The sequence below is a fragment of the Lynx rufus genome, unplaced genomic scaffold (genome assembly GCF_022079265.1).
Source record: "Lynx rufus isolate CCGP_SWC_20201006 ecotype Redwood Valley unplaced genomic scaffold, mLynRuf1.p SCAF_4, whole genome shotgun sequence".
NCBI lineage: Eukaryota > Metazoa > Chordata > Mammalia > Carnivora > Felidae > Lynx > Lynx rufus.
Genome location: NW_025814856.1, coordinates 82,701,637 through 82,711,922, shown reverse-complemented (window position 1 = coordinate 82,711,922; position 10,286 = coordinate 82,701,637). Strand labels below are relative to the sequence as shown.

Here is a 10,286-nt window from a genome sequence, read left to right as displayed (position 1 = left end):
TTTGATTTTCTTCACTATTTTACATAAGGAAATTTGCTAATTATTTTAGTTAACTATGTAAGACCAGATAGCATGCAATTTATATATCTTCTCTTCAAAAATTTCCTTAGAAACGGTCTCTAAATGGAAAATACTTACATTTTGAAATTCAAGTAAGAGTGTCCTAATGAAGTAGTCTGTCCTTGCTTGTTCAGCTTCCTAAATACAGGAAAAGTGAGTCAGTGAGAACACTGAAACCAAAACATCCACACACCAAAACAAACAAAAACCACGTATTTAAAGTCTACAATATAAAATTAACCTTTGAAATTCCAGATATATCTAGTAATTACAAAAACAACCATTCTAAAAGTCACTGATTTGTCTACTCAACTTTGCTGTTCTGATGGGCAAACAGGTAAATTAATGGGCAAGGCAATATTCTAGTAAATCTTTATTTACAAAACAGGCAGTGGACTAGACTGACCTATGCATAGCGTGTCCACGTCTGGTCTAAGTGGTTACATGCAGCGACATGCAACCGAGTCCCTCCTAGCTAGTCCTCCGTGACCCAACACTTTACCCTCTTTCTCATCCCCAAATCAAAAGTGCTCCTGATACTGTCTTTTCTCAGTCTCAAAAACTGATTGTCAAGAAGTCAAGTCACTTACTATGGTTATTTTCACCAGCTTCCTTTCTAATTACAAACTTGATTTTTATTTACATCAGTAATAACAAGTACTGAGTTGCTGGAAACAACCACAAGACATACAAATTACTTTCCATCTGAAATCTTGAAAGAAGAAATTTGCTTCTTCAGTATGGATCAATCCCAATATTGACAAATCAAACCAGCTATCGCTAATCAAATCAAACTTATTCAAAAGATGAATAAATTATCATTTCATTCACTCTGAAAAATCATCCAAAAAAGGTCATAGTTTTCCAAATTATAATGTTTCTTTACTCATTATAGTAAAGTCTTTTAATTTTTATTTATTTATTTTTGAGAAAGAGCAAGAGAGTGAGAGAAAAAATGCATGCACGAGCAGGGGAGGGGCAGAGAGAGGAAGAGAGAGAATCCCAAACAGGCTCCATGCTGACACTGCAGAGCCCAATGTGGAGCTCAGACATACTAACTGTGAGGTCATGACCTGAGCCAAAATCAGGAGAAGGATGTTTAACTAACTGAGACCCTCCTCTACTCATTATTTTAAATGTTGTTTACTATTCTTGATCCCCAACTCTTCAAAAATTTCAACTCATTTAGCTGTTGAATGTTAAGCACTATACATTTTCACTTGAACTGTAACATTTAGTACAGATATCTTATTGTATTTAAACTTACAAATGTTCAACACAACTACATTGCACAGAAAATAGATTTCCTGAACAGTTCAGGGGCATAATATTGTAGAATACTTTATAGATTGGTGAGAGGGGAGGTGTTCTCTCACAGAAATACATAATGTGGTATGTATTGGTTTTTATCCATTCCAAATAGCATGACATGCAGTAGGATTTAAAATTATATTTAACCCACAGTTAATTCTAACCAGGACTTAAGAATACTGGCTGCTTATTAAATCCAGGCAGTTCAATTATGTGTTATAGTTAACATTACAAAAATCGCATTGTATTTATAAAGCAGACTGTCCACACATCTCAAGTCCTTTCTACAGCAACCTAGAAAGCAATAAACTTTGTATGGAATTTAAAAGTCATTAAGTAGAAATAATTCATAAAACCATGGACTTCTTGAACTCACCAGTGAAAATAAAATCACAGAAATTATATTTTACTTAACCATGGAAAACATAGTTACAAACCAGCAATTCTCAGTTGGAGAATGTAACAGTTAATTCCATGTGTCAATGTGGCTGGGTCACAGAGCGCCTAGATGTTTGGTCAAACATTATTCCTTGTGTTCCTGTAAAGGTGTCTTTGGGTGAGATTAACATTTAAATCAGTGGACTCTGAGTAAAGCAGACTGCCCTCTATAGTATGTATGGGTGGCCCTCCATCCAGTTAGGGCCTGAACAGAACAAAAAGACCAACCTCGCCCAAGTGAAATTCTCCACTAACCTACTTTCATGGGCAAGGATGGCTCTTCAGTTCTACAGCAGACTGACTGTCTTTACACTAGAACTGAGTATCAGCTCTTCTGGGTCTCCGCCTTGCCTACCTTTTAGCTCTCTTGGTCTCCAGACTAGATCTAAAGCACAACTCTCCTGAGTCTGCAGCCTGGCTGACCACCCTACAGATTTTGGACTTGCCAGCTTCCATGATCCTGTGAGCCAGTTCCATATAATAAATCTTTTTCTCTGTATATATGCATATCCTACTGGTTCTATTTCTCTGGGAAACCCTAACCAATACAGGGAAGTTATTTAATTCTCATCTATGTTCAGTCATGGTCTTTGAGTATGAGTAAATAAGACAACATATTTCTTTCAGGTGATTAAGAAAAATGCCATTGGGTGTAACCAAAAAGCAAATTGTTGGTTCTATTCTAAAGTTCACGTATATTTTACTTCCTTTTTAAAAAATGTTTCCCTTCATTCTTTTTCCTTTAAATTCATTTACTTAGATTTCTGCTGTGTTTTAGAACTTGAATTCATTAACTCATTTCCAGAGCTAACATATTAGGTATATGTTTTAAGTTTCATAATAAATTATCTGCCATATAGGATCAATCTTTCCTTCTAGGATAGCAGTTCTCAAACCCATCTTTGTATATAATTATAACAATTCTGGATAGCATAACGAACGTATGAAAGATTATCACACAAAACTATACTTCAGTCATCAAGGGTCCTTCCCATTTCAGTTTGAAACTACTACTTTACACCAATTTTTCTTTTTTCTCTTTAAGATCTTACTTTTAAGTAATCTCTACACCCAACATGGGGCTTGAACTCACAAGCCTGAGATTAAGACGTGGTTCACTGACTGAGCCAGCCAGTTGCCCCACCTTTATACCAGTATTCAAATAGAGCACTCAAGGGGTCCTGGGTGGCTCAGTCACTTAAGCGTCCAACTCTTAGCTTTGGCTAGGGTCATGATCTCCTGGTTGGTGAGTTCAAGCCCTACATCGGGCTCTGTGCTGACCATGTGGAGTCTACTTGGGCTTCTCTCTCTCTCCCTCTCTCTGCCCCTCCCACACCCTCTCCCTCTCAAAGTAAATAAATGAACTGAAAAGTTAAAAAAAAAATAGATCATTCAAAGGACAGTTAAGTTACTGTTTACTCTTTTTATTAATGTTCATTTTTGAGAGAGAGAGAGAGAGACAAAGAGAGCAGGGGAGGGGCAGAGATGGAGACAGAATCCAAAAAAGGCTCCAAGCTCTGAGCTATTAGCGCAGAGCCCAACAAAGGGCTTGAATCCATGAACCGTGAGATCATGACCTGATAAGAAGTCAGATGCTTAACTGACTGAGCCACCCAGGCGCCCCTGTTTACTCTTATATATGTAACACTTATCATCAACTTATATACAAAGACTAACACTAAATTAACATAATAAGTTACTAGGAAATTACACATTTATGAAGTCATTTTCAAAGTTAAATTTAAAGCTGTATAAAAGCAAACATTATTATTAACATTTATTATAATTAAGTACAGATTTATGTGGAAATAATGCTTGGCTTATGTAAAACTAGGTTCATTCCATATTATATTCTTCAGTCTAGCATCCCAAATTTCTGATTAAATAATATGTATATAAATAGGTACTTACACAAGAAATTTTAAATGGTGCAAATGTTATAGGTTCTTCTCCATACAAAGGCCAATAGCGTTCACATTTTTTCTGTTATTCGAACAAAAAGAAGTAAGTTAATCCATATGATAGAATTTTTCTTGAACTTTTACAAATATTTTGTGCCCGATTATTCAGCTTCTTGCCCTTCCCAGAAAACACAGAAACTGACGTCAGATTAGAAAAAAGTTTACTTTAACTCATGTACCATATTAGTATAAGGAAAATTCAAATCACCACATAATTTGTTTTCTGAGTTTGATGTATGTGTCATAATTATAGAAGATCACACTTAAGTTTTACTTAATATTTATTCTCTGTAAATATATTAGCACTTCCAACATTCAAGTCTTTGGAATTGATGCTGGAGGGGATCACAATGGTTTTAAAACTAATTTCACTTGGACACAGTATAAAAAAACACCAATGTTGAAAACTTCATATTAAGAATTTTGTTCTCTTCTGAAGATAGTATGAACAAAAACAAAAAAATGTAGTGGTATTATCTGACAGAAATCAGAATATTCAAGCTATAACCTGATGATAATTAATAAAAATTATTTCATTGAACTCATTTTCATTTGCTCAATTTTATTCCTGTTTTAAATTATGTCTCTATTTCAGTCCATAAATAATATTCTACTTACAACACCATTAAACATCTGAAGACTAATAATATGGTATCTATTAAGTGTATCATAAAATGAAATGTAAAACTGTAAAAAAAAAAGTTTATGTGCCTTTTTAGAGATTATTATGTTCCTTGTATCAAATAAAACCAATAGCAGAACACAAAAAAGAAGTATCTACTTTAACTACTTAGAATATAATAAAGGACCAGGAACATATATCCCTAGAAATGATGAAACGGACACTCCACAGTTATTTTAAGTGTTAACAGGTATACATACCCTTCCCATCTCAAATTCTCGACAGGCCATTACAATGATCTAAAAAGAAGTGGGGGATGGGATGAGATGAAGAATGTATCAGCTAAACACAATTTTACTTTTTTAAATAAAATACAAATTCCAAGAATTACGTTTTATTCCGAACAAAATTATACCTGGCCTGTCAAAATAAGTAGGTTTTTAAATTTTTTTTTTTAATGTTTATTTATCTTTGAGAGAGAGAGACAGAGTGTGAGTAGGGGAGGGGCAGAGAGAGAGGGAGACACAAATCTGAAGCAGCCTCCAGGCTCTAAGCCGTCAGCACAGAGCCCAACGTGGGGCTCGAACCCATGGAGCATGAGATCATAACTTGAGCTGAGGTTGGGCATTTAACTGACTGAGCCACCCAGGCACCCATCAAAATTAAGTAATTTTAACATTAAAAGTAGGCATTAAAGCAATGTTCAAAATCACGCCTTCTATTTTTTTTTTTTTGAAGTTTGTTTATTTATGAGAGAAGGAGAGACAGATAGCACAAGTTGGGGAGGGGCAGAGAGAGAAGGAGACTCAGAATCTGAAGCAGGCTCCAGGCTCTGAGCTGTCAGCACAATGCCCAACATGAGGCTTGAACTCACAAACCATGAGATCATGACCTGAGCCAAAGTCAGATGCTTAACCGACTGAACCACCCAGGCGCCCCAAAATCACACCTTCCAAACAAGGGATAACTATATAGCAACAAATTAAATTGGCTTCAATTAGCATTATATATGAATTAAATTTTAGGACTTTTATAGATCTACCTCTGACCTGAAATTATATTAAAATATCACTTTTAGGGTATTTACTTACCCAACCAAAAAGCACCATGAAATATTTTAAATATATTTCCTAAAATTATCTGAAGGTTTAATGCATTTAATACTGTCTTTAAACATAAATGTTATTGGATTTGCTTCCCCATCCCAACATTTGACAATGTTTCAAACATATAGCGAAGTTTAAATAATTTTACGGTAAATACTGTATAGCCACCATCTATAGTCTACCATTAACATTTCACCGTATTCGTTCTATCACATAGCTATCCCTCTATCCATCTATATAAATCCATCTTAGTTGGTAGCTGTCTTGTTAGTTGCTGACTTTAGAAAAGAAAGTATTATCACACTCTCTTCTTAAAATATTTTGACTAACTTGTCAGTGTTGAATGAGACATCCTAGACTTCAGTTTCTGTCTTTTTAGTAAACATTAGCAATAAGTAACATATCATTACGGCTAGAAGGTCTTCTCATTCCATATTCAGTAAAACATCTTATGTCATTACATGTAATACTTCTCAAAATAGATTATGAAAAGTAAATTACTTACTACAACATTGTACTCCCATATCATCCTCCAAAAATCTATTACTGTATTTGCTAACGGTCCTTGGGTTGCCACATACGCTTTTGGCCCATAAACACCCTAAAATGGTTAAAAGTAAATTTCATATTTATTATAGTTACCAAAAATATTTCCTTACCTAAATTTTAATGTTTAAATTTTCTTAGTAATACTCCTCTTTTCACTGGAAGTATTTCCAAATAATTTTAGCACATAAAAGCATGACAAAATATATTCAATTCATTTCAGCTTTTTGTGAAGTACTATTTTTGTGTATGTATTAGACCTGGCACACAGAATTAATAATTAAACTGCTTTATGCTAATTTACAAATTATTATTTACCTGTCTCTTCAAAAAGTGCCTAATACCCCAATACATAGTCCATAAAGCTAACTGTACAGAAACATAAAAAGCATGCTTTGATTCTAAAAACAAGAGTAAAACTACCTAATAGTTCCTTCTTAGCCAGATTCGTCCATAGATACCTTCAATTATCTACTCAATTTAAAAGATTTATTGTGTGCCTATTATATATATATCTAACAACAAACCTGGGAATATACCAAATAAAACAGTGGACTAAAATACTAAAGCAGCACATAGTTGAATCACATGATAAATCAGTGTTACTAAGTGGAATTAAAAACTACAACTTTTTTTGTTTTTAAATATTTTATATTTAAGTAACCTCTACACTCAACATGGGGTTGAACTTACAACCCTGAGATCAAGAGTCAGATGCTCCACCGACTGAGCCAGCCAGGGGCCCTGAAAAGCTAGAACTTTTAACAAATGTCCTTACAAAACAGTATCAACATAACAACATCTGAAACAGCAAACCACCTACAGATTAGTTTTGGGTTTTGCCATAATTTTAATAAAACTAATTTTTTTGAGGGAAAAAAGTTTTTATTTTAAACCATGACAGTTTATTGTTGACACAGGTAATATTAATATTACCATATACCTCGTACCACCATAATATTTTGATCAACAAAATATTTTTTATATCTATAAATACCAAATATAAAATAAGTAATTATTATACTGTCATTCAAAAACAAAGAACAGCTAATGGAACAAAGTAGTCTTTTATTTAATCAAGTAGCATTTTGCATTTTTTTAAAGTTTATTTATTTTGGGGGGGGGAGGGGCAGAGAGAGAATTCCAAGCAGGCTCCACCCTGTTAGCACAGAGCCCAACACAGGGCTCAAACTCATGAACACACCAAACTGTGAGATCATGACCCAAGCACCTCAAGTAGCAGTTTGCACTGGTCTATTGACAGCTATGTATGAACATGACTACTTTTCACCTAAGAGTACCTAAAAAAGGTTCTCTACATAAGGATTCTATTTAATCTTTTTTAAATTTTATTTAAATCCAAGTTAGTTAACATATAGTGTAATAATGATTTCAGGAGTAGAATTTAGTGGTTCATCACTTACCTAACACCCTGTGCTAATCCCAACAAGTGCCCTCCTTAATGCCCATCACCCATATAGTCCATCCCCTCCAACCCTGATCCTCCACTAGCAACCTTCAGTTTGTTCTCTGTATTTAAGAGTCTAATGGTTTGCCTCCATCTCTATTTTTATAAGACTGTATTTAATCTTATATTCACTTGTATTGCCACTTGAAACAGAGACAGTTGCCAAAAGGTTTTCATCTAAGTTTATATTCTGTAATTTTAAATCAGTATTACCCAGTAATTCTATCTAGCCCTGATAATTTATCCTAAGAAATGATTCAAAAGAATAACAATGTTCATTGCAATATTACCAACAAGAAAAATTGGAAACAACCTATATAGTTCAACAACAGGGAACAACCATGTATGTGCATTTCTGTACATTTGTGTACATAAACTTTGTCAAAGGGACAATGGAGAAGATGATTTAGTAACCAGTAAACTGTTTATAAGCTTTAAATGTAAAAAAAGAAACAAAATAGAAAACCATCTCAACTTTCATGAAACTGAGCAAAACTCTAACTTTATGAGTAAGGTTAGAAGGAAATCACATATGGGAATGCAAGCTGATACAGCCACTCTGGAAAACAGTATGGGGGTTCCTCAAACAATTAAAAATAGAACTACCCTACGACCCAGCAATTACACTACTAGGTATTTATCCAAGGGGTTATAGGTATGCTGTTTCAAAGGCACACATGCACCCCAATGTTTATAGCAGCGCTATTAACAATGCCAAAGTATGAAAGAGCCCAAATGTCCATCGATGGATGAATGGATAAAGAAGATGCGGTGTGTGTATACACGTACAATGGAGTATTACTCGGCAATCAAAAAGAATGAAATCTTGCCATTTGCGACTATGTGGATGGAACTGGAGGGTATTACGCTAAGTGAAATGAGTCAGAGAAAACAAAAATCATATGACTCAACTCGTATGAGGACTTTAAGAGACAAAACCAATGAACATAAGGGAAGGGAAACAAAAATAATATAAAAACATGGAGGGGGACAAAACAGAAGAGACTCATAAATATGGAGAAGAAACTGAGGGTTAGTGGAGGGGTTGTGGGAGGGGGGATGGGCTAAATGGGTAAGGGGCACTAAGGAATCTACTCCTGAAATCATTGTTGCACTATATGCTAACTAATTTGGATGTAAATTTTTAAAAAATAAAAAATAAAATTAAAAAAAAAAGGAAATCACATAAAAGTGTGATTTTATTTTTCTTCATTTTCTTTTTTTTTTTTTTTTTGCTCTTGGTATTTAGGAAATTTTAAAAAATTTCATAAAACTATTATGCAGGAAGACATTAAGTAGGGCAGAGAAACACCATTTGAAGTTAATACATACCTTAATAAAATTTGCATTGATATAGTCTGAATCTTGAGAAGGAGTCTTTAAAGTCAACTTAACTCGGCTGTGATCAACTACAAGGAAAAGAAAAAGGATTTCATAAATTATGTCCTGTTGGTAGACAGGTGTTTTCTAATAAACCACAAGTAAGATTAAATAAGTAATTCAAAATATTGTCTTTAAAAAACAATTAATGAAAATTGACTCTAGATACCAGCAGGGTAATTTCTAACATCACATTTATAGAAAATAAGTCTATAGTAACAAAAATATGATGATGTAAAGTTGTGTTTTAAAGCTGTAATCAAAATAATCTCAGGAACTCTTTTAAAATACAAACTCCTGGGCATCATCCCACATTTGCTAGACAAGAGCCCAGGGTGAAGCCTCTGCAGTTTTTAACAAGCATTATGAGGTAGTGAACACGAACCAGTGATGTACAAGCTCATTTGCCAAAATTCTTATTAGGAAATGTAGCTTTCATATTTCACAAGAAATTATAAAAATTAATTAACTATGATAAATAAATGAATTATGATGATGCATAAAAAGTGCTCAAGGGGTGCCTGGATGGCTCAGTTGGTTAAGCATCCGACTTCAGCTCAGGTCATGATCTCACAGTTCGTGGGTTCAAACCCAGCATTGGGCTCTGTGCTGACAGCTCAGAGCCTGGAGCCTGCTTTGGATTCTGTGTCTCCCTCTCTCTCTACCCTTCCCTCTCTCTCTCAAAAATAAAATAAAACCATCTTTAAAAAATTAAATAATAAATAAAGTGTTCAATAATGCAGTTGGCAATAATATTATTAAGTAATGCCAACTTAAGGTAAAAAAAAGTTTACAATGAAGTTCAAAAGTGTAAACTTCATTACTTTTATAAAATTGTTATTTTATTTTTTATAATTTTTGAGAGAGAGAGAGTGAGCGCTATGATCGGGACAGAGGGAGAGAGAGAGAATCTAAAGCAGGCTCCACACTCTGCCGAGCTAGACACGGGGCTCAATCCCACAACACTGGGATCATGACCTGAGCTGAAATCAAGAGTCAGACGCTCAACTGAGCTACCTAGGTCCCCCTGCAATTTTATTTTTTTATCTAATAAATTATTTATTTTTCATAATTTACATACAAGTTAGCACACGGTGCAACAAAGATTTCAGGAGTAGATTTTTTAAGCCCCTTACCCATTTAGCCCATCCCCCTCCCACAATCTTTCCAGCAACCCTGTTTGCTCTCTATATTTAAGAGTCTTTTGTTTTGTCCCCCTCCTTTTTATATTATTTTTGCTTCCCTTCCTTTATGTTCATCTGTTCTGTCTTAAAGTCCTCATATGAATGAAGTCATATAGTTTTTGTCCTTCTCTAATTTCACTTAGCATAATACCCTCCAGTTCTATCCACATAGTTGCAAATGGCAAGATTTCATTCTTTTTGATCACTGAG

The 10,286-nt window shown here is 34.4% G+C and overlaps 1 protein-coding gene across 6 annotated transcripts in view; it reads right to left on the bottom strand.

The window, feature by feature from the left end:
• Positions 1 to 10,286, bottom strand: part of PTPN12 (protein tyrosine phosphatase non-receptor type 12) — a 102,137-nt gene that overhangs the window by 40,322 nt on the left and 51,529 nt on the right. For 4 of the 6 annotated variants that reach the window (XR_006965348.1, XM_047097372.1, XM_047097375.1 and 1 more), the window contains exons 3-7: positions 8,845 to 8,921; positions 6,004 to 6,099; positions 4,653 to 4,691; positions 3,721 to 3,792; positions 139 to 198 (exon numbers count right to left, since the gene is read on the bottom strand). Coding sequence is in view for 5 of the 6 variants with exons in the window: in XM_047097372.1 (XP_046953328.1) it covers positions 139 to 198; positions 3,721 to 3,792; positions 4,653 to 4,691; positions 6,004 to 6,099; positions 8,845 to 8,921 (344 nt within the window). In the remaining variant the exon portion in view is untranslated. The remainder of the gene's footprint in view (positions 1 to 138; positions 199 to 3,720; positions 3,793 to 4,652; positions 4,692 to 6,003; positions 6,100 to 8,844; positions 8,922 to 10,286) is intronic. The other 2 variants (XM_047097376.1, XM_047097377.1) reach the window with 2 other exon arrangements.